At 55.8% G+C, this 24233-nt stretch overlaps 1 protein-coding gene across 1 annotated transcript in view; it reads left to right on the forward strand.

Moving 5' to 3' along the window:
- Positions 1–24233, forward strand: part of LOC138784235 (SCO-spondin-like) — a 251800-nt gene that overhangs the window by 69480 nt on the left and 158087 nt on the right. Inside the window, exons 36-48 of the mRNA XM_069959741.1 lie at positions 1345–1504; positions 3567–3621; positions 3697–3789; positions 3992–4228; positions 4492–4619; positions 10171–10312; positions 10588–10743; positions 10889–11078; positions 11481–11583; positions 13074–13122; positions 13530–13650; positions 15917–16133; positions 22049–22190. Of these exons, the coding sequence (XP_069815842.1) occupies positions 1345–1504; positions 3567–3621; positions 3697–3789; positions 3992–4228; positions 4492–4619; positions 10171–10312; positions 10588–10743; positions 10889–11078; positions 11481–11583; positions 13074–13122; positions 13530–13650; positions 15917–16133; positions 22049–22190 (1793 nt within the window). The remainder of the gene's footprint in view (positions 1–1344; positions 1505–3566; positions 3622–3696; positions 3790–3991; positions 4229–4491; positions 4620–10170; positions 10313–10587; positions 10744–10888; positions 11079–11480; positions 11584–13073; positions 13123–13529; positions 13651–15916; positions 16134–22048; positions 22191–24233) is intronic.

The raw sequence follows: 24233 nt of genomic DNA on the forward strand, positions 1-24233 counted from the left end.
ACCTACATCAACTCTATAATACAGGTATACAGCACCTTTACCAACTCTATACTACAAGTATACAGGACCCCAAATATACTACAGGTATACAGGAACTCCACCAGCTATATACTACAGGTATATAGGACCCCAAACTATACACTACAGGTATACAGGACCTCCACCAACTATACATTACAGGTATACAGCACCAACTATATACTACAGGTATACAGGACCCCCGAACTATACAGTACAGGTATACAGGACCTTCACCAACTGTACACTGCAGGTATACAGGACCTCCCTCAACTATACACTATAGGTATACAGCCCCCCCCAATTATGCACTACAGATATGCGAGACCCCTAAAAACTATACATTGTGGGTATACAGAACCCCTCCAACTATGCACTACAGGTATACACTAATTCCACTGATTAACTCAGATGAAACAATACCTTTAGCTTGGCCTCCTGGGCACCTTAGAACAAATCTAATTAACACACTGACACTTTATACCAGGGCAGCGCCGGGTACATTTTCTAGTATATAAATATATATATATATATATATATATATATATATATATATATATATAGGGAAGATTTATCAAACATGGTGTAAAGTGAGACATGCTCAGTCGCCCCCGGCAACCAATCAGATTCCACCTTTCATTTTCCAAAGAGTCTGTGAGGTATGATTGGTGGAATCTTGTGGAATCTGAGGGGTGACTGAGCCAGTGTCACTGTACACCATGTTTGCTAAATCTCCCCAATAGTGTACATATATACATATAGCGTATAATATACATATAGCTGCAGGGGTGGACGTGGCGTTGCAGGAGGCCTGGTGCGGGTGGGGGGGAGGGGCTGACTGACGTGGGGGGGTGGGGGGATGGGGGTGGTATCACCGAAGCCCAAGCGGCAGCTGCTCCGGTCCAGGGGGGAAGGGGGTCCTGAGGTCCAGTGTACAGATCCCAGGATGCAGGCCCTGCCCACTGTACAGATCACAGGATGCAGGCCCCGCCCAGTGTACAGATCCCGGGGTGCAGGCCCCGCCCAGTGTACAAATCCCAGGATGCAGGCCCCGCCCAGTGTACAAATCCCAGGATGCAGGCCCCGCCCAGTGTACAGATCCCAGGATGCAGGCCCCGCCCAGTGTAGGGCCCCACCCCTATTCTACAACCTGCTGATGGAGGGAGAGCTGACCTCCTCTGGTTCTGTGCGGTTAGTATTCATACTGTACGCTGTCCTATCAGGTAAAGCCTCTGTATCTATGAGCCTGGGTGGTCCGGGTGTAGCCCACCTCCTGGGGTCCGGTGCTGACGCCTCCCCTCTTGTATCATTCCCTGTCGTCATCAGGTGTCAGACGGCTCCGTGTCAGGCGTGCACCTATCACGGGAAGACACACAGCATCGGAGAGCGCTGGAGGTCTGGGGAGTGCCATGTGTGCCAGTGTCTGCCCAATCTTACCATCCAGTGCTCCCAGTTCTGCCAGTTCACTAGTCAGGGCTGTCCTGAGGTGAGTGACGTGTCCATACTGCCGGGGACTCCTCGAGTGTTACATCACACGGGTTCCTCGCCCTCCTTATATACAGTATATGGAGAAACATCCCTCTGACTCCAAGACTGCAGGAGAACATTCACCACCTCTGCTCGACCATGAGCCTGAGAGGCCGCACAGAGCCTGCTAGAAGAGACTGTAACACCAACCCCATCCAACACCCAGAACAGAGACTGTAACACCGACCCTATCCAACACCCAGAACAGAGACTGTAACACCGACCCCATCCAACACCGAGAACAGAGACTGTAACACCGACCCCATCCAACACTGAGAACGGAGACTGTACCCCAACCCCATCCAACACCCAGAACAGAGACTGTAACACCAACCCCATCCAACACCCAGAACAGAGACTGTAACACCGACCCCATCCAACACCGAGAACAGAGACTGTACCCCAACCCCTTTCAACACCCAGAACAGAGACTGTAACACTGACCCCATCCAACACCGAGAACAGAGACTGTAACACCGACCCCATCCAACACCCAGAACAGAGACTGTAACACCAACCCCATCCAACACCGAGAACAGAGACTGTAACACCGACCCCATCCAACACTGAGAACGGAGACTGTACCCCAACCCCATCCAACACCCAGAACAGAGACTGTAACACTGACCCTATCCAACACCCAGAACAGAGACTGTAACACCGACCCCATCCAACACCGAGAACAGAGACTGTAACACCGACCCCATCCAACACTGAGAACAGAGACTGTAACACCGACCCCATCCAACACTGAGAACGGAGACTGTACCCCAACCCCATCCAACACCCAGAACAGAGACTGTAACACCGACCCCATCCAACACCGAGAACAGAGACTGTAACACCGACCCCATCCAACACTGAGAACGGAGACTGTACCCCAACCCCATCCAACACCCAGAACAGAGACTGTAACACCGACCCCATCCAACACCCAGAACAGAGACTGTAACACCGACCCCATCCAACACCAAGAACAGAGACTGTAACACCGACCCCATCCAACACCGAGAACAGAGACTGTACCCCAACCCCATCCAACACCCAGAACAGAGACTGTAACACTGACCCCATCCAACACCGACAACAGAGACTGTGACCCCAACCCCATCCGACACTGAGAACAGAGACTGTACCCCAACCCCATCCAACACCGAGAACAGAGACTGTAACACCGCCCTCATCCAAGCCCGAGAACAGAGACTGTGACCCCAACCCCATCCAACACCCAGAACAGAGACTGTAACACTGACCCCATCAAACACCGAGAACAGAGACTGTACCCCAACCCCATCCTACACCCAGAACAAAGACTGTATCACCGCCCCCATCCAACACCGAGAACAGAGACTGTGACCCCAACCCCATCCAACACCGAGAACAGAGACTGTAACACCGACCCCATCCAACACCGAGAACAGAGACTGTACCCCAACCCCATCCAACACCCAGAACAGAGACTGTAACACCGACCCGATCCAACACCGAGAACAGAGACTTACCCCAACACCATCCAACACCCAGAACTGAAACTGTATCACTGACCCCATCCAACACCAAGAATGAGACTGTACCCCAACCCCATCCAACACCAAGAACAGAGACTTTGACCCCAACCCCATCCAACACCCAGAACAAAGACTGTGACCCCAACCCCATCCTACACCCAGAACGGAGACTGTGACCCCAACCCCATCCAACACCGAGAACAGAGACTGTGACCCCAACCCCATCCAACACAGAGAAGAGACTGTGACCCCAACCCCATCCAACACTCAGAGCAGAGACTGTACCCCAACACCGAGAACAGAGACTGTGACCCCAACCCCATCCAACACCCATAGCAGAGACTGTGGCCCCAACCCTATCCAATACCAAGAACAGAGACTGTTAGCCCAGCCGAGGATGGTATCTCCTTAAACCTCCTGGAGGGGGAGGGTATGGTGGTGGTGGTAATGGGTTACTATTCTCCAGATGTGTGGGTGGTAGTTCCTCTTCTCACGTTACCCCATCTTTTTTAGGGTCAGTATCTGGTCCAGGGATTGGGGGACGCTTGCTGCTTCTGTTCCGATACAGGTCAGTCTCTGGCCCCGGGATCCCACGGTCTGTCCCATTATAACAGGTTGATATAAAATCTTTCATTTTCCTCAGCTCCTGAAGGAACCGAAACCCCCATCCTGAGTCTTACAGCTCTGCCCATCATCACAGCCCCCCCGGCCACCTACCCCACGCCTACCGGAGGAGGTGAGTGGTCATGTGACCTGTATGATGGGTGCTGTCGCTTGCCCTTGTTATTATGGAGGTTTAGCTCCTCCACTATGATTACTGGGGAGGGGTACTCGCCCTGATGGGGCCTCTCTCTTCTGTACCAGACCACCACACATCTCCCAGTGGGCTCCAGCGCACGTCCTGATCTCTCACAGGCTTCTCTGGCTCCTCCTCCCAGGTGATTGTTACACGCCCCTGAGGATCTCCCGCCTACCTCCCAGCAGCTTCAGCGCCTCCTCCCAGCTCTCTGAACACCCGGCATACTCCGCCCAACTCAACCGCATCTCTCCAGACCTGAAGCTTCAGGGATGGAGCCCCCAGCAGAATGACTACCCCGATCCTGGTCACCCCGTCTCCAGATCAACCAGGTCACCTTACCTCCAGATCGACCTGCAGGGGCCCCGGAATCTGACAGGTATGGGATTTATGGTGAATAGCAGATCCTTCTGGTATGAGGACACGAGATCCTGAGAATCCTGCTGCTGCCTGTGGTCCGTGGGGGCCGGACATGTCTGTTCTGGGAACCATTAGCCTTATGTTATTGGGTTCCATCTACAAATCATTCCAGAGTTGGACCCCCCCTTGTGTATTGTGGCCTCTATACACGGCCGCTGATCCGTTGATATCCTTCTGGGGGGGACGTTCTCCCATTACACTGTGGCAATGCTTGTGTTGCAGGGATTGTGATACAAGGTGCCGGCTCCTCCGACTTCTATGTCTCTAGTTTTGAAGTACAGTTCAGCTTAGAGGAGAAGATCTGGTACAACTACACCGAGATGACAAGTGACCAAGAGCAGAAGACCAAGGTAGGTGCAGCGAGGAGGAGAGGAGACTGGTGCAGCGAGGAGGAGAGGAGACTAGTGCAGCAAGGAGAAGAGGAGACTGGTGCAGCGAGGAGGAGAGGAGACTGGTGGGGCAGCATGGAGGAGAGGAGACTGGTGCAGCGAGGAGAAGAGACTACTGCAGCGAGGAGGAGAAGAGACTAGTGCAGCGAGAAGGAGAGGAGACTAGTGCAGCAAGGAGAAGAGGAGACTGGTGCAGCGAGGAGGAGAGGAGACTGGTGGGGCAGCATAGAGGAGAGGAGACTGGTGCAGCAAGGAGGAAAGGAGACTGGTGCAGCGAGGAGGAGAGGAGACTGGTGGGGCAGCATGGAGAAGAGGAGACTGGTGCAGCGAGGAGGAGAGGAGACTGGTGCAGCGAGGAGGAGAAGAGACTGGTGCAGCGAGGAGGAGAGGAGACTAGTGCAGCGAGGAGGAGACTGGTGCAGCGAGGAGGAAAGGAGACTGGCGCAGCGAGGAGGAGAGGAGACTGGTGGGGCAGCATGGAGGAGAGGAGACTGGTGCAGCGAGGAGGAGATGAGACTGGTGCAGCGAGGAGGAGAGGAGACTGGTGCAGCGAGGAGGAGAGGAGACTGGTGGGGCAGCATGGAGGAGAGAAGACTGATGGGGCAGCATGGAGGAGAGGAGACTGGTGCAGCGTGGAGGAGAGGAGACTGATGGGGGCAGCATGGAGGAGAAGAGACTGGTGGGGGGCAGCATGGAGGAGAGGAGACTGGTGGGGGGTAGCATGGAGGAGTGAAGACTGGTGGGGGGCAGCATGGAGGAGAAGAGACAGGTGGGGGGCAGCATGGAGGAGAGGAAACTGGTGGGGGCAGCATGGAGGAGAGGAGACTGGTGGGGGGCAGCATGGAGGAGAAGAGACTGGTGGGCAGCATGGAGGAGAAGAGACTGGTGGGGGGCAGCATGGAGGAGAGGAGACTGGTGGGGCAACATGGAGGAGAAGAGACTGGTGGGGGGCAGCATGGAGGAGAGGAGACTGGTGGGGGCAGCATGGAGAAGAGACTGGTGGGGGGCAGCATGGAGGAGAAGAGACTGGTGGGGGGCAGCATGGAGGAGAGGAGACTGGTGGGGGGGGGCAGCATGGAGGAGAGGAGACTGGTGGGGGGCAGCATGGAGGAGAAGAGACTGGTGGGGGGCAGCATGGAGAAGAGACTGGTGGGGGGCAGCATGGAGGAGAAGAGACTGGTGGGGGGCAGCATGGAGGAGAGGAGACTGGTGGGGGGCAGCATGGAGGAGAGGAGACTGGTGGGGGCAGCATGGAGGAGAGGAGACTGGTGGGGGGCAGCATGGAGGAGAGGAGACTGGTGGGGGCAGCATGGAGGAGAAGAGACTGGTGGGGGGCAGCATGGAGGAGAAGAGACTGGTGGGGGGCAGCATGGAGGAGAGGAGACTGGTGGGGGCAGCATGGAGGAGAAGAGACTGGTGGGGGGCAGCATGGAGAAGAGACTGGTGGGGGCAGCATGGAGGAGAAGAGACTGGTGGGGGCAGCATGGAGGAGAGGAGACTGGTGGGGGGGAGCATGGAGGAGAGGAGACTGGTGGGGGGCAGCATGGAGGAGACATGGAGGAGAGGAGACTGGTGCAGCATGAAGGAGAGGAGACTGATGGGACAGCATGGAGGAGAGGAGACTGATGGGGCAGCATGGAGGAGAGGAGACTGGTGCAGCATGGAGGAAAGGAGACTGGTGGGGGGGCAGCATGGAGGAGAGAAGACTGGTGCAGCATGGAGGAGAGGAGACTGGTGCATCATGGAGGAGAGGAGACTGATGGGGGGCAGCATGGAGGAGAGGAGACTGATGGGGGCAGCATGGAGGAGAGAAGACTGATGGGGGGAAGCATGGAGGAGAGGAGACTGATGGGGCAGCATGGAGGAGAGGAGACTGATGGGGCAGCATGGAGAGAAGAGACTGGTGCAGCATGGAGGAAAGGAGATTGGTGGGGGTGCAGCATTGAGGAGAGGAGACTGGTGGGGGGCAGCATGGAGGAGAGGAGACTGGTGCAGCATGGAGGAGAGGAGACTGGTGCAGCATGGAGGAGAGGAGACTGATGGGGGCAGCATGGAGGAGAGGAGACTGGTGGGGGCAGCATGGAGAAGAGGAGACTGGTGGGGGGGCAGCATGGAGGAGAGGAGACTGATGGGGGCAGCATGGAAGAGAGGAGACTAGAGGGGGGGGCAGCATGGAGGAGAGAAGACTGGTGGGGGGCAGCATGGAGGAGAGGAGACTGGTGGGGGGCAGCATGGAGGAGAGGAGACTGGTGGGGGGCAGCATGGAGGAGAGGAGACTGGTGGGGGGCAGCATGGAGGAGAGGAGACTGGGGGGGGGGGGGCAGCATGGAGGAGAGGAGACTGGTGGGGGGCAGCATGGAGGAGAGGAGACTGGTGGGGGGCAGCATGGAGGAGAGGAGACTGGTGGGGGGCAGCATGGAGGAGAGGAGACTGGTGGGGGGCAGCATGGAGGAGAGGAGACTGGTGGGGGGGGGGCAGCATGGAGAGAAGAGACTGGTGGGGGGCAGCATGGAGGAGAGGAGACTGGTGGGGGGGCAGGATGGAGGAGAGGAGACTGGTGGGGAGCAGCATGGAGGAGAAGAGACTGGTGTGGGGCAGCATGGAGGAGAGGAGACTGGTGGGGGGTAGCATGGAGGAGTGGAGACTGGTGGGGGGCAGCATGGAGGAGAAGAGACAGGTGGGGGGCAGCATGGAGGAGAGGAAACTGGTGGGGGCAGCATGGAGGAGAGGAGACTGGTGGGGGCAGCATGGAGGAGAAGAGACTGGTGGGGGGCAGCATGGAGGAGAAGAGACTGGTGGGGGGCAGCATGGAGGAGAAGAGACTGGTGGGGGGCAGCATGGAGGAGAAGAGACTGGTGGGGGGCAGCATGGAGGAGAGGAGACTGGTGGGGGGCAGCATGGAGGAGAGGAGACTGGTGGGGGCAGCATGGAGGAGAGGAGACTGGTGCAGCATGGAGGAGAGGAGACTGGTGGGGGGCAGCATGGAGGAGAAGAGACTGGTGGGGGGCAGCATGGAGGAGAAGAGACTGGTGGGGGCAGCATGGAGGAGAGGAGACTGGTGGGGGCAGCATGGAGAAGAGAGTGGGGGGGGCAGCATGGAGAAGAGAGTGGGGGGGGGGCAGCATGGAGGAGAGGAGACTGGTGCAGCATGGAGGAGAGGAGACTGGTGGGGGGCAGCATGGAGGAGAAGAGACTGGTGGGGGGCAGCATGGAGGAGAAGAGACTGGTGGGGGCAGCATGGAGGAGAGGAGACTGGTGGGGGGCAGCATGGAGGAGAGGAGACTGGTGCAGCATGGAGGAGAGGAGACTGGTGGGGGGCAGCATGGAGGAGAAGAGACTGGTGGGGGGCAGCATGGAGGAGAAGAGACTGGTGGGGGCAGCATGGAGGAGAGGAGACTGGTGGGGGGCAGCATGGAGGAGAGGAGACTGGTGGGGGCAGCATGGAGGAGAAGAGACTGGTGGGGGGCAGCATGGAGGAGAGGAGACTGGTGGGGGCAGCATGGAGGAGAAGAGACTGGTGGGGGGCAGCATGGAGAAGAGACTGGTGGGGGCAGCATGGAGGAGAAGAGACTGGTGGGGGCAGCATGGAGGAGAGGAGACTGGTGGGGGGCAGCATGGAGGAGAAGAGACTGGTGGGGGGCAGCATAGAGGAGAAGAGACTGGTGGGGGCAGCATGGAGGAGAGGAGACTGGTGGGGGCAGCATGGAGGAGAAGAGACTGGTGGGGGGCAGCATGGAGGAGAAGAGACTGGTGGGGGCAGCATGGAGAAGAGACTGGTGGGGGGCAGCATGGAGGAGAAGAGACTGGTGGGGGGCAGCATGGAGTAGAGGAGACTGGTGCAGCATGGAGGAGAGGAGACTGGTGCAGCATGGAGGAGAGGAGACTGATGGGGGCAGCATGGAAGAGAAGAGACTGGTGCAGCATGGAGGAGAGGAGACTGGTGGGGGCAGCATGGAGGAGAGGAGACTGGTGCAGCATGGAGGAGAGGAGACTGATGGGGGCAGCATGGAAGAGAAGAGACTGGTGCAGCATGGAGGAGAGGAGACTGGTGGGGGGCAGCATGGAGGAGAGGAGACTGGTGGGGGGGGCAGCATGGAGGAGAGGAGACTGGTGGGGGGCAGCATGGAGGAGAGGAGACTGATGGGGGCAGCATGGAGGAGAAGAGACTGGTGGGGGCAGCATGGAGGAGAAGAGACTGGTGGGGGCAGCATGGAGGAGAGGAGACTGGTGGGGGGCAGCATGGAGGAGAGGAGACTGGTGGGGGGGGCAGCATGGAGGAGAGGAGACTGGTGGGGGGCAGCATGGAGGAGAGGAGACTGGTGGGGGGGCAGCATGGAGAGAAGAGACTGGTGGGGGGGCAGAATGGAGGAGAGGAGACTGGTGGGGAGCAGCATGGAGGAGAAGAGACTGGTGTGGGGCAGCATGGAGGAGAGGAGACTGGTGGGGGGTAGCATGGAGGAGTGGAGACTGGTGGGGGGCAGCATGGAGGAGAAGAGACAGGTGGGGGGCAGCATGGAGGAGAGGAGACTGGTGGGGGGCAGCATGGAGGAGAGGAGACTGGTGGGGGCAGCATGGAGGAGAAGAGACTGGTGGGGGGGCAGCATGGAGGAGAAGAGACTGGTGGGGGGCAGCATGGAGGAGAAGAGACTGGTGGGGGGCAGCATGGAGGAGAAGAGACTGGTGGGGGGCAGCATGGAGGAGAGGAGACTGGTGGGGGGCAGCATGGAGGAGAGGAGACTGGTGGGGGCAGCATGGAGGAGAGGAGACTGGTGCAGCATGGAGGAGAGGAGACTGGTGGGGGCAGCATGGAGGAGAGGAGACTGGTGCAGCATGGAGGAGAGGAGACTGGTGGGGGGGTAGCATGGAGGAGAAGAGACTGGTGGGGGCAGCATTGAGGAGAAGAGACTGGTGGGGGCAGCATGGAGGAGAGGAGACTGGTGGGGGCAGCATGGAGAAGAGAGTGGGGGGGCAGCATGGAGAAGAGAGTGGGGGGGGGACAGCATGGAGGAGAGGAGACTGGTGCAGCATGGAGGAGAGGAGACTGGTGGGGGCAGCATGGAGGAGAGGAGACTGGTGCAGCATGGAGGAGAGGAGACTGGTGGGGGGGTAGCATGGAGGAGAAGAGACTGGTGGGGGCAGCATGGAGGAGAAGAGACTGGTGGGGGGCAGCATGGAGGAGAGGAGACTGGTGGGGGCAGCATGGAGGAGAAGAGACTGGTGGGGGGCAGCATGGAGAAGAGACTGGTGGGGGCAGCATGGAGGAGAAGAGACTGGTGGGGGCAGCATGGAGGAGAGGAGACTGGTGGGGGGCAGCATGGAGGAGAGACTGGTGGGGGGCAGCATGGAGGAGAAGAGACTGGTGGGGGGCAGCATGGAGGAGAGGAGACTGGTGGGGCAACATGGAGAAGAGAGTGGGGGGGCAGCATGGAGGAGAGGAGACTGGTGCAGTATGGAGATGAGGAGACTGGTGGGGGGACAGCATTCATGGGGTTTATTCTCTTCCTCTCTGTAGATTTTTCAGGGTAACTTTGATGACTCCACCCCGGTTGCGTCGAGCTTCGAGGAGATAATTAGAGCTCAGTATATCCGCATCCTCCCTCACGAGTATCACGGCCGGATATTCCTGCGCACGGAGCTGCTGGGCTGCGGAGAAGGTAAAAGAACAGAGAAAAGAGTTCTAATCCCCCATGTGAGAGTGCAGCGCCTCCACAGGGCACATAGGGAATTACAGGCTTCTCATTCAGGTTAATGGGACGTCCACCATGTTGGGTCCTTCAGAGACTCAGGCTCTTTGTAGCTTAGACTTATGGCTGAGGGTCTGCACCGGCGGCCCCCTTTATTCTGTGTTATTATTTGGTCATGTGACCCCTTTAGGTGATGACCTGAGGAGCCCTTGGTGATCAGATCTCCTCTGTTCCCCCCCATATAGTGTCAGTCAGACCCACCACAGCTACGCACCCTGGTGACCAGTGCCCGGCGGGGCAGTTCCAGTGTCACAATGGCCGCTGTGTACCTGCAGGACCTCATGGAGTCGTCTGTAATGGAATCAATGACTGCGGAGACCGATCTGATGAGATTTACTGTGGTAATGTCATTGGGGGGTCTATGGGGGAAGGTCCACCTCATCCTAGTACAATAGGTCATGGGGGGATCGCAGGCTCCAGTGCACGGTGATGTATGGACATTGGGGATCACACATCTAATGTCGTCTCTTCCCCATCGGGGGGCAGGTACCGCTCCCTCCCCTCTGTCTCCAGCCAAGTGGGGCTGCCATCGCTCCCAGTTCTACTGCAAAACCTCTGGCTCCTGCATTGAGTCGTCCCAGCGTTGTGACGGCCACCAGGACTGTGCGGATGGAGCCGACGAGGTGGGATGTGTCTCTTGGGGTCTTAGCACCCTGGGCCCTGGCACTACATTGAGGTGAGGAATGGCGGTCCAGGCCTGGTGGGGGTTAGTAGGATGCCGCTCATCTCCACTCGGTCCAGGCCTGGTGGGGGTTAGTAGGATGCCGCTCATCTCCACTCGGTCCAGGCCTGGTGGGGGTTAGTAGGATGCCGCTCATCTCCACTCGGTCCAGGCCTGGTGGGGGTTAGTAGGATGCCGCTCATCTCCACTCGGTCCAGGCCTGGTGGGGGTTAGTAGGATGCCGCTCATCTCCACTCGGTCCAGGCCTGGTGGGGGTTAGTAGGATGCCGCTCATCTCCACTCGGTCCAGGCCTGGTGGGGGTTAGTAGGATGCCGCTCATCTCCACTCGGTCCAGGCCTGGTGGGGGTTAGTAGGATGCCGCTCATCTCCACTCATCCGGATTCTCTACTCCCCAGAAGTGATCACAGTCCTGATGTTAATACATCTGGAGCAAAGACCCCATCCCCAGCTGCAGTGCCCACCCCACCATTTGGCGGTGTAATACCCGAAACAAGCCAGGTCAGTCACAATGTCATGCGGGACCCGGTCGCATCTCCTGCAGGGTCTCTATAATATTTGCATCAAATCTGCAGCTAAATCCATAACAAAATCTTCTTCACTGAAGTCTTTACCTGTATTAGCTAAAGATCCCTCCCTCCTGACTCCTCTGCCACCTTCCTACTCCTCTGTCCCCTCCTCTCTCCCCTGTCCCCTCCTGTCTCCTCTGTCCCCTCCTCTCTCCCCTGTCCCCTCCTGACTCCTCTGCCACCTTCCTACTCCTCTGTCCCCTCCTCTCTCCCCTGTCCCCTCCTGTCTCCTCTGTCCCCTACTCTCTCCCCTGTCCCCTCCTGACTTCTCTGCCACCTTCCTACTCCTCTGTCCCCTCCTCTCTCCCCTGTCCCCTCCTGTCTCCTCTGTCCCCTCCTCTCTCCCCTGTCCCCTCCTGACTCCTCTGCCACCTTCCTACTCCTCTGTCCCCTCCTCTCTCCCCTGTCCCCTCCTGACTCCTCTGCCACCTTCCTACTCCTCTGTCCCCTCCTGACTCCTCTGCCACCTTCCTACTCCTCTGTCCCCTCCTCTCTCCCCTGTCCCCTCCTGTCTCCTCTGTCCCCTACTCTCTCCCCTGTCCCCTCCTGACTCCTCTGCCACCTTCCTACTCCTCTGTCCCCTCCTCTCTCCCCTGTCCCCTCCTGTCTCCTCTGTCCCCTCCTCTCTCCCCTGTCCCCTCCTGTCTCCTCTGCCTCCTCCAGACTTCTCTGCCCCATCCCAAGCTCCTCTGCCCCCTCCCCTTCCAGTATCCTCTGCCTCCTCCAGGCTCCTCTGCCCCCTCCCCTTCCAGTCTCCTCTGCCCCCTCCCTCAGGCCCCTCCCCTTCCAGTCTCCTCTGCCCCCTCTTCTGGGCTCCTCTCCCCCTTCTCTTCTGGGCTTCTCTGCCCCCCCCCCTTCCTTTCTAGGCCCCCATCCCAAGCTCCTCTGCCTCCTCCGGACTTCTCTGTCCCCTCCTTTCTCCTCTGCCCCCTCCAGACTTCTCTGTCCTCTCCCAGGCTCCTCTGCCCTCTCCAGGCTCCTCTGTCCTCTCCCAGACTTCTCTGTCCTCTCCCAGACTTCTCTGCCCCATCCCAAGCTCCTCTGCCTCCTCCAGACTTCTCTGTCCTCTATCCAGGCTCCTCTGCCCTCTCCAGACTTCTCTGTCCTCTCCCAGGCTCCTCTGCCCTCTCCAGACTTCTCTGTCCTCTCCCAGACTTCTCTGCCCCATCCCAAGCTCCTCTGCCTCCTCCAGACTTCTCTGTCCTCTATCCAGGCTCGTCTGCCCCCTGTTCCAGATTTCTCTGCCTCCTCCTTTAGGCTCCTCTGTCAACCCCCCCCCCCCCTTCCAGGCCCCTCTGCCCCCTATCCAGGCTCCTCTGCCCCTGCCTCTCCTCTGCTATGTTAGCATCAGATATTCCACCCCCTGGGGAGCACATGGACCCCTTTGATGTAATGTTCTACCATCCGTGTCTTCTGATACAGGGAACAGATGGATCCAGGTTTCCAGGAGAAGAGATATCAGCCCCACCCGGTAAATATATGGTATACGTCATATAGACAACCTACAGAATAGATGAAGGGTGGGAGTACCCATTGTCTGATCCTACCTACCTGAGGCCCATCTGCTGGGATTAGTGAGTCCACTGAACTACTTACAGTAGGGTTTAGTGTTGGGCTGAAATGTCCCTTGTCCCTTCTACTTAAAGGGGTTTTGCGGTGTTAGAAAAGCATGGACACTTTCCTCCAGAGATGGCACCATTCTTGTCTCCAGTTTGGGTGGGGGTTTGCAACTCAGTCCCATTGAAGTAAATGGAGCTAAATTGCACTGCTACCCCCCCCACCAGGGTAGGAGTGAAGGACACCATTTGGTGAGAAGGAGGCGACTGTGCTCTCCCTGTGTGCATACACTTCTTGGTAATTCAGAGTCCTCCTATGCAGGTCCATGTGGGAGTCCTCTGGGTCTTGAGGATGGACGGGTCCATTACAAGCAGCTGAGTGCGTCCTCACACAAGGAGAATAACCCACCAGATGCCGGACGCCTCAACATTGTGCCAAACATGTCAGTACTGCATTATAATCATATCAAACCTGGGTGGGATCAGGGTCCTGTGGATGATGGGTGGGATCGGGGGCCTGTAGATGATGGGTGGGATCGGGGGCCTGTAGATGATGGGTGAGATTGTGAACCTGTAGATGATGGGTGGGATCAGGATCCTGTAGATGATGGGTGAGATTGTGAACCTGTAGATGATGGGTAGGATCAGGATCCTGTAGATGGCGAAGAGAATCGGGTTCTTTTAGCTGATGGGTGGGATCAGGATCCTGTAGATGACAAAGGGAATCAGGTTCTTTTAGCTGATGGGTGGGAATCGGGGTCCTGTAGATGAGGGGTGGGATCGGGGTCCTGTAGATGAGGGGTGGGATCAGGATCCTGTAGATGAGGGGTGGGATCAAGGTCCTGTAGATAGGTGGGATTTGGATCCTGTAGATAATGGGTGAGATCGGGATCCTGTAGATGAGGGGTGGGATCGGGTTCCTGTAGATGAGGAGTGGGATCGGGATCCTGTAGATGAGGGGTGGGATCGGGATCCTGTAGATAAGGAGTGGAATCGGGATCCTGTAGATGAGGGGTGGGATCGGGGTCCTGTAGATGAGGAGTGGGATCGGGATCCTGTAGATGAGGAGTGGGATCGGGATCCTGTAGATGAGGGGTGGGATCTGGATCCTGTAGATAAGGAGTGGGATCGGGATCCTGTAGATGAGGAGTGGGATCGGGGTCCTGTAGATGAGGAGTGGGATCGGGATCCTGTAGATGAGGGGTGGGATCGGGATCCTGTAGATGAGGAGTGGGATCGGGATCCTGTAGATGAGGGGTGGGATCGGGATCCTGTAGATGAGGGGTGGGATCGGGGTCCTGTAGATGAGGGGTGGGATCGGGATCCTGTAGATGAGGGGTGGGATCAGGGTCCTGTAGATAGGTGGGATTTGGATCCTGTAGATGATGGGTGAGATTGGGATCGTGTAGATGAGGGGTGGGATCGGGATCCTGTAGATGAGGGGTGGGATCGAGTTCCTGTAGATGAGGAGTGGGATCGGGATCCTGTAGATGAGGGGTGGGATCGGGATCCTGTAGATAAGGAGTGGGATTGGGATCCTGTAGATGAGGGGTGGGATCGGGGTCCTGTAGATGAGGAGTGGGATCGGGATCCTGTAGATGAGGGGTGGGATAGGGATCCTGTAGATGAGGGGTGGGATCGGGGTCCTGTAGATGAGGGGTGGGATCGGGATCCTGTAGATGAGGGGTGGGATCGGGATCCTGTAGATGAGGGGTGGGATCCGGATCCTGTAGATGAGGAGTGGGATCGGGATCCTGTAGATGAGGGGTGGGATCGGGATCCTGTAGATAAGGAGTGGGATTGGGATCCTGTAGATGAGGGGTGGGATCGGGACCCTGTAGATGAGGAGTGGGATCGGGATCCTGTAGATGAGGGGTGGGATAGGGATCCTGTAGATGAGGGGTGGGATCGGGGTCCTGTAGATGAGGGGTGGGATCGGGATCCTGTAGATGAGGGGTGGGATCGGGATCCTGTAAATGATGGGTGGGATCGGGATACTGTAGATGATGGGTGGGGGGTCCTGTAGATGAGGGGTGGGATCGGGGTCCTGTAGATGAGGAGTGGGATCGGGATCCTGTAGATGAGGGGTGGGATCGGGATCCTGTAGATGAGGAGTGGGATCGGGATCCTGTAGATGAGGGGTGGGATCGGGATCCTGTAGATGAGGAGTGGGATCGGGATCCTGTAGATGAGGAGTGGGATCGGGATCCTGTAGATGAGGGGTGGGATCGGGATCCTGTAGATGAGGGGTGGGATCGGGATCCTGTAGATGAGGGGTGGGATCGGGATCCTGTAGATGATGGGTGGGATCGGGATCCTGTAGATGAGGGGTGGGATCGGGATCCTGTAGATGAGGGGTGGGATCGGGATCCTGTAGATGAGGGGTGGGATCGGGATCTTGTAGATGAGGGGTGGGATCGGGATCCTGTAAATGATGGGTGGGATCGGGATCCTGTAGATGAGGGGTGGGATCGGGATCCTGTAGATGAAGGGTGGGATCGGGATCCTGTAAATGATGGGTGGGATCGGGATCCTGTAGATGAGGGGTGGGATCGGGATCCTGTAGATGAGGGGTGGGATCGGGATCCTGTAAATGATGGGTGGGATCGGGATCCTGTAGATGATGGGTGGGATCGGGATCCTGTAGATGATGGGTGGGGTTGGCAGAGATGACATGAACCACACATCATCATTCTGCTTCCTCCACAGCCTGAACATTGTCCCCGGTTGGAGCCCACTGGACTCAGACCCACATCCTTTCTTCCAAGTAGACTTCCTGCTACCCACCTTCATCTCTGCTGTGGTCACTCAGGGGGGCCGGCAGTCGGGGGGCTACGTCACTAAGTATCGCCTGATGTACAGTAATGATGGGATCGTATTCCACAACTACACCAGGAGAGGAGCCAGTGCCCAGCAGGATCCACAGGTGAGGCGGCTGCTGGGCTTATGGATGACCTCCTGGGGACGGATGGGCGAGTATGGCAGCCTCTTCTTACACTACAAATCCTACATGTATTGTGGATACCTATATACCTCAAAGAAATCCTACAAAAAAGGGCACCACTACAAATATTCAAATCACAAATCCTTTATTAAACATATTCAAAAATTAACTTGATTAAAAACATATAAATGTATAGGCAGAAATGCAGAAGTGGTATGTCCGATGGTCTGTGGGCACCTTCCTTTGGTATGGGTACACCAGAGATCTAATGTCCGATGGTCCGTGGGCACTTTCCTTTGGTATGGGTACAGCACAGATCTAATGTCCGATGGTCCGTGGGCACCTTCCTTTGGTATGGGTAAAGCACAGATCTAATGTCCGATGGTTTGTAGGCACCTTCCTTTGGTATGGGTACAGCGCAGATCTAATATCCGATGGTCTGTGGGCACCTTCCTTTGGTATGGGTAAAGCACAGATCTAATGTCCGATGGTTTGTGGGCACCTTCCTTTGGTATGGGTACAGCGCAGATCTAATGTCCGATGGTCCGTGGGCACCTTCCTTTGGTATGGGTACAGCGCAGATCTAATGTCCGATGGTCCGTGGACACCTTCTTTTGGTATGGGTAGACCAGAGATCTAATGTTCAATGGTCCGTGCGCACCTTCCTTTGGTATGGGTACACCAAAGATCTAATGTCCGATGGTCCGTGGACACCTTCCTTTGGTATGGGTACAGCACAGATCTAATGTCCGATGGTCCGTGGACACCTTCTTTTGGTATGGGTACACCAGAGATCTAATGTCCGATGGTCCGTGGGCACCTTCCTTTGGTATGGGTACACCAGAGATCTAATGTCCGATGGTCCGTGGGCACCTTCCTTTGGTATGGGTACACCAGAGATCTAATGTCCGATGGTCCGTGGGCACCTTCCTTTGGTATGGGTACACCAGAGATCTAATGTCCGATGGTCTGTGGGCACCTTCCTTTGGTATGGGTACACCAGAGATCTAATGTCCGATGGTCCGTGGGCACCTTCCTTTGGTATGGGTACACCAGAGATCTAATGTCCGATGGTCCGTGGACACCTTCCTTTGGTATGGGTACACCAGAGATCTAATGTCCGATGGTCCGTGGGCACCTTCCTTTGGTCAGGGTACAGCACAGATCTAATGTCCGATGGTCCGTGGGCACCTTCCTTTGGTATGGGTACAGCACAGATCTAATGTCCGATGGTCCGTGGGCACCTTCCTTTGGTATGGGTACACCAGAGATCTAATGTCCGATGGTCCGTGGACACCTTCCTTTGGTATGGGTACACCAGAGATCTAATGTCCGATGGTCCGTGGGCACCTTCCTTTGGTATGGGTACACCAGAGATCTAATGTCCGATGGTCCGTGGGCACCTTCCTTTGGTATGGGTACACCAGAGATCTAATGTCCGATGGTCCGTGGGCACCTTCCTTTGGTATGGGTACACCACAGATCCCACCTGGACAATACAATGATAAAGGAAGCACAAAGGTATCAGAGGGGATCATGGGAATAAATATAAAGTGCCAGTGCTGCAAGCGTAACTCCTGTAGTCTCCCTGACATAGAAATGCCGCTCCTGAATCCGTCCCCCAATGGGGGAATCAGCTTCCAAACACAAAGCAAAGTGCCAGTGCTGCTAAATAGGTATACCTTAATGTCCGATGGTCCGTGGGCACCTTCCTTTCCCCAACGCACATTTGGCGCACCAGAGCTTGATCAGAGCTTCTTACGGACCATCGGACATTAAGGTATACTTATTTAGCTGCACTGGCACTTTATATTTATTCCCATGATCCCCTCTGATACCTTTGTGCTTCCTTTATCATTGTATTGTCCAGGTGGGATCTGTGGTGTACCCATACCAAAGGAAGGTGCCCACGGACCATTGGACATTAGATCTGTGCTGTACCCATACCAAAGGAAGGTGCCCACGGACCATCGGACATTAGATCTGTGCTGTACCCATACCAAAGGAATGTGCCCACGGACCATTGGACATTAGATCTGTGCTGTACCCATACCAAAGGAAGGTGCCCACGGACCATCGGACATTAGATCTGTGCTGTACCCATACCAAAGGAAGGTGCCCACGGACCATCGGACATTAGAACTCTGGTGTACCCATACCAAAGGAAGGTGCCCACGGACCATCGGACATTAGAACTCTGGTGTACCCATACCAAAGGAAGGTGCCCACGGACCATCGGACATTAGATCTCTGGTGTACCCATACCAAAGGAAGGTGCCCACGGACCATCGGACATTAGATCTGTGCTGTACCCATACCAAAGGAAGGTGCCCACGGACCATCGGACATTAGATCTCTGGTGTACCCATACCAAAGGAAGGTGCCCACAGACCATCGGACATTAGATCTGTGCTGTACCCATACCAAAGGAAGGTGCCCACAGACCATCGGACATTAGATCTGTGCTGTACCCATACCAAAGGAAGGTGCCCACAGACCATCAGACATTAGATCTGTGCTGTACCCATACCAAAGGAAGGTGCCCACGGACCATCGGACATTAGATCTCTGGTGTACCCTGACCAAAGGAAGGTGCCCACAGACCATCGGACATTAGATCTCTGGTGTACCCATACCAAAGGAAGGTGCCCACGGACCATCGGACATTAGATCTCTGGTGTACCCATACCAAAGGAAAGTGCCCACGGACCATCGGACATTAGATCTCTGGTGTACCCTGACCAAAGGAAGGTGCCCACAGACCATCGGACATTAGATCTCTGGTGTACCCATACCAAAGGAAGGTGCCCACGGACCATCGGACATTAGATCTCTGGTGTACCCATACCAAAGGAAGGTGCCCACGGACCATTGGACATTAGATCTCTGGTGTACCCATACCAAAGGAAGGTGCCCACGGACCATCGGACATTAGATCTGTGCTGTACCCATACCAAAGGAAGGTGCCCACGGACCATCGGACATTAGATCTGTGCTGTACCCATATCACTTCTGCATTTCTGCTTATACATTTATATGTTTTTAATCATGTTAATTTCTGAATATGTTTAATAAAGGATTTGTGATTTGAATATTTGTAGTGGTCTTCTTACACTACAGTATAGAAGAATCCCGGCACTCACCCGGCACTCGTGTATTCAGTGTAACATCGAGCAGGTACATAGAGGACGCAGTGAGTTTGCAGCTGATGATGTTAGACGATACCCGTCCTCTGCTTGATACAAGTGCCGGGTGAGTGCCGGGATTCTTCTAAACTGTTACTTGGGACCTATCGTACCGTCCTTCTCCTACACATCTTCTTACACTACAGACACTTGGTGGGTCCACCTCCTCTTACACTACAGACACTTGGTGGATCCGCCTCCTCTTACACTACAGACACTTGGTTGGTCCGCCTCCTCTTACACTACAGACACTTGGTGGATCCGCCTCCTCTTACACTACAAAAACTTGGTGGATCCGCCTCCTCTTACACTACAGACACTTGGTGGGTCCGCCTCCTCTTACACTACAGACACTTGGTGGATCCGCCTCCTCTTACACTACAGACACTTGGTGGATCCGCCTCCTCTTACACTACAGACACTTGGTGGATCCGCCTCTTCTTACACTACAGACATTTCGTGGATCCGCCTTTTCTTACACTCCAGACACTTGGTGGATCCGCCTCCTCTTACACTACAGACACTTGGTGGATCCGCCTCCTCTTACACTACAGACACCTGGTGGATCCGCCTCCTCTTACACTCCAGACACTTGGTGGATCCGCCTCCTCTTACACTACAGACACTTGGTGGATCCGCCTCCTCTTACACTACAGACACTTGGTGGATCCGCCTTCTCTTACACTACAGACACTTGGTGGGTCCACCTCCTCTTACACTACAGGCACTTAGTGGATCCGCCTCCTCTTACACTACAGACACTTGGTGGATCCGCCTCCTCTTACACTACAGACACTTGGTGGATCCGCCTCTTCTTACACTACAGACATTTCGTGGATCCGCCTTCTCTTACACTCCAGACACTTGGTGGATCCGCCTCCTCTTACACTACAGACACTTGGTGGATCCGCCTCTTCTTACACTACAGACACTTGGTGGGTCCGCCTCTTCTTACACTACAGACACTTGGTGGATCCGCCTCTTCTTATACTCCAGACACTTGGTGAGTCTGCCTCTTCTTACACTACAGACACTTGGTGGATCCGCCTCTTCTTACACTACAGACACTTGGTGGGTCCGCCTCTTCTTACACTACAGACACTTGGTGGATCCGCCTCTTCTTACACTACAGACACTTGGTGGATCCGTCTCTTCTTACACTACAGACACTTGGTGGATCTGCCTTTTCTTACACTACAGACACTTGGTGGATCCGCCTCTTCTTACACTACAGACACTTGGTGGATCCGCCTCCTCTTACACTACAGACACCTGGTGGATCCGCCTCCTCTTACACTACAGACACTTGGTGGATCTGCCTCCTCTTACACTACAAACACTTGATGGATCCGCCTCCTCTTACACTACAGACACTTGGTGGATCCGCCTCTTCTTACACTACAGACACTTGGTGGGTCCGCCTCTTCTTACACTACAGACACTTGGTGGATCCGCCTCTTCTTACACTACAGACACTTGGTGGATCCGTCTCTTCTTACCCTACAGACACTTGGTGGATCTGCCTTTTCTTACACTACAGACACTTGGTGGATCCGCCTCTTCTTACACTACAGACACTTGGTGGATCCGCCTCCTCTTACACTACAGACACTTGGTGGATCCGCCTCTTCTTACACTACAGACACTTGGTGGGTCCGCCTCCTCTTACACTACAGACACCTGGTGGATCCGCCTCCTCTTACACTACAGACACTTGGTGGATCTGCCTCCTCTTACACTACAAACACTTAATGGATCCGCCTCCTCTTACACTACAGACACTTGGTGGATCCGCCTCCTCTTACACTACAGACACTTGGTGGGTCCGCCTCCTCTTAAACTACAGACACTTGATGGATCCGCCTCCTCTTACACTACAGACACTTGGTCGGTCCGCCTCTTCTTACACTACAGACACTTGGTGGATCTGCCTCCTCTTACACTACAGAAACTTGGTGGGTCCGCCTCCTCTTAAACTACAGACACTTGATGGATCCGCCTCCTCTTACACTACAGACACTTGGTCGGTCCGCCTCTTCTTACACTACAGACACTTGATGAATCCGCCTCCTCTTACACTACAGACACTTGGTCGGTCCGCCTCTTCTTACACTACAGACACTTGGTGGATCTGCCTCCTCTTACACTACAGACACTTGGTGGGTCCGCCTCCTCTTACACTACAGACACTTGGTCGGTCCGCCTCCTCTTACACTACAGACACTTGGTCGGTCCGCCTCTTCTTACACTACAGACACTTGGTGGATCCGCCTCCTCTTACACTACAGACACTTGGTGGATCCGCCTCCTCTTACACTACAGACACTTGGTGGATCCGCCTCTTCTTACACTACAGACACTTGGTGGATCCGCCTCTTCTTACACTACAGACACTTGGTCGGTCCGCCTCTTCTTACACTACAGACACTTGGTGGATCCGCCTCTTCTTACACTACAGACACTTGGTGGATCCGCCTCCTCTTACACTACAGACACTTGGTGGATCCGCCTCTTCTTACACTACAGACACTTGGTCGGTCCGCCTCTTCTTACACTACAGACACTTGGTGGATCCGCCTCTTCTTACACTACAGACACCTGGTGGATCCGCCTTCTCTTACACTACAGACACTTGGTGGATCCGCCTCTTCTTACACTACAGACACTTGGTGGATCCGCCTCCTTTTGTATTTCACATCTTTCTTGTTTCAGATCTTTGATGCCAATACTGACAGTAACAGGGCGGAGCGGCAGGAGCTGAGTGCCCCCCTGCTGATCCGCGTCCTCCGTATTTTTCCCATGAAGTACCACAAGGCCGTCTACCTGCGCAGTGAGATCATTGGATGCCCATATGGTGAGTCTGAGGAGGAGGGGGCAACAGGCGGATGTTAGTGCAGCAGTCAGTATGGAGGGGGGCAGAGGTTAGTGCAGCAGTGAGTATGGAGGGGGGCAGCGGGGAAGATGTTGGTGCAGCAGTCAGTATGGAGGGGGCAGATGTTAGTGCAGCAGTGAGTATCGAGGGGGGCAGATGTTAATGCAGCAGTCAGTATGGAGGGGGCAGCGGGGTAGATGTTAGTGCAGCAGTCAGTATGGAGAGGGGCAGATGTTAGTGCAGCAGTCAGTATGGAGGGAGCAGCGGGGCAGATGTTAGTGCAGCAGTTAGTATGGATGGGGGCAGATGTTAGTGCAGCAGTCAGTATGGAGGGGGCAGCGGGGTAGATGTTAGTGCAGCAGTCAGTATGGAGGGGGGCAGATGTTAGTGCAGCAGTCAGTATGGAGGGAGCAGTGGGGCAAATGTTAGTGCAGCAGTCAGTATGGTGGGGGGCAGATGTTAGTGCAACAGTGAGTATGGAGAGGCAGCGAGGCAGATGTTAGTGCAGCAGTCAGTATGGAGGGGGGGCAGATGTTAGTGCAGCAGTCAGTATAGAGGGGGGCAGATGTTAGTGCAGCAGTCAGTATGGAGGGGGCAGATGTTAGTGCAGCAGTCAGTATGGAGGGAGCAGTGGGGCAAATGTTAGTGCAGCAGTGAGTATGGAGGGGGGCAGCGGGGCAGATGTTAGTGCAGCAGTCAGTATGGTGGGGGGGCAGATGTTAGTGCAGCAGTCAGTATGGAGGGGGGGCAGATGTTAGTGCAACAGTGAGTATAGAGGGGGGCAGCGGGGCAGATGTTAGTGCAGCAGTCAGTATCGAGGGGGGCAGATGTTAGTGCAGCAGTCAGTATAGAGGGGGGCAGCGGGGCAGATGTTGGTGCAGCCGTCAGTATGGAGGGGGCAGTGGGGCAGATGTTAGTGCAGCAGTCAGTATGGAGGGGGGAAAATGTTAATGCAGCAGTGAGTATGGAGGGGGCAGCGGGGCAGATGTTAGTGCAGCAGTGAGTATGGAGGGAGCAGTGGGGCAAATGTTAGTGCAGCAGTCAGTATGGAGGGGGGCAGATGTTAGTGCAGCAGTCAGTATGGAGGGGGCAGCGGGGTAGATGTTAGTGCAGCAGTCAGTATGGAGAGGGGCAGATGTTAGTGCAGCAGTCAGTATGGAGGGAGCAGCGGGGCAGATGTTAGTGCAGCAGTTAGTATGGAGGGGGGCAGATGTTAGTGCAGCAGTCAGTATGGAGGGGGCAGCGGGGTAGATGTTAGTGCAGCAGTCAGTATGGAGGGGGGCAGATGTTAGTGCAGCAGTCAGTATGGAGGGGGCAGCGGGGCAGATGTTAGTGCAGCAGTCAGTATCGAGGGGGGCAGATGTTAGTGCAGCAGTCAGTATAGAGGGGGGCAGCAGGGCAGATGGTGCAGCCGTCAGTATGGAGGGGGGCAGTGGGGCAGATGTTAGTGCAGCAGTCAGTATGGAGGGAGCAGTGGGGCAAATGTTAGTGCAGCAGTGAGTATGGAGGGGGGCAGCGGGGCAGATGTTAGTGCAGCAGTCAGTATGGTGGGGGGGCAGATGTTAGTGCAGCAGTCAGTATGGAGGGGGGGCAGATGTTAGTTCAACAGTGAGTATGGAGGGGGGCAGCTGGGGCAGATGTTAGTGCAGCAGTCAGTATCGAGGGGGGCAGATGTTAGTGCAGCAGTCAGTATAGAGGGGGGCAGCGGGGCAGATGTTGGTGCAGCCGTCAGTATGGAGGGGGGCAGTGGGGCAGATGTTAGTGCAGCAGTCAGTTTGGAGGGGGGAAAATGTTAATGCAGCAGTGAGTATGGAGGGGGCAGCGGGGCAGATGTTAGTGCAGCAGTCAGTATAGAGGGGGGGCAGATGTTAGTCCAGCAGTGAGTATGGAGGGGGCAGCGGGGAAGATGTTAGTGCAGCAGTGAGTATGGAGGGAGCAGTGGGGCAAATGTTAGTGCAGCAGTCAGTATGGAGGGGGGCAGATGTTAGTGCAGCAGTCAGTATGGAGGGGGCAGCGGGGTAGATG

The sequence above is a fragment of the Dendropsophus ebraccatus genome, chromosome 2 (assembly GCF_027789765.1).
Source record: "Dendropsophus ebraccatus isolate aDenEbr1 chromosome 2, aDenEbr1.pat, whole genome shotgun sequence".
Lineage (NCBI taxonomy): Eukaryota > Metazoa > Chordata > Amphibia > Anura > Hylidae > Dendropsophus > Dendropsophus ebraccatus.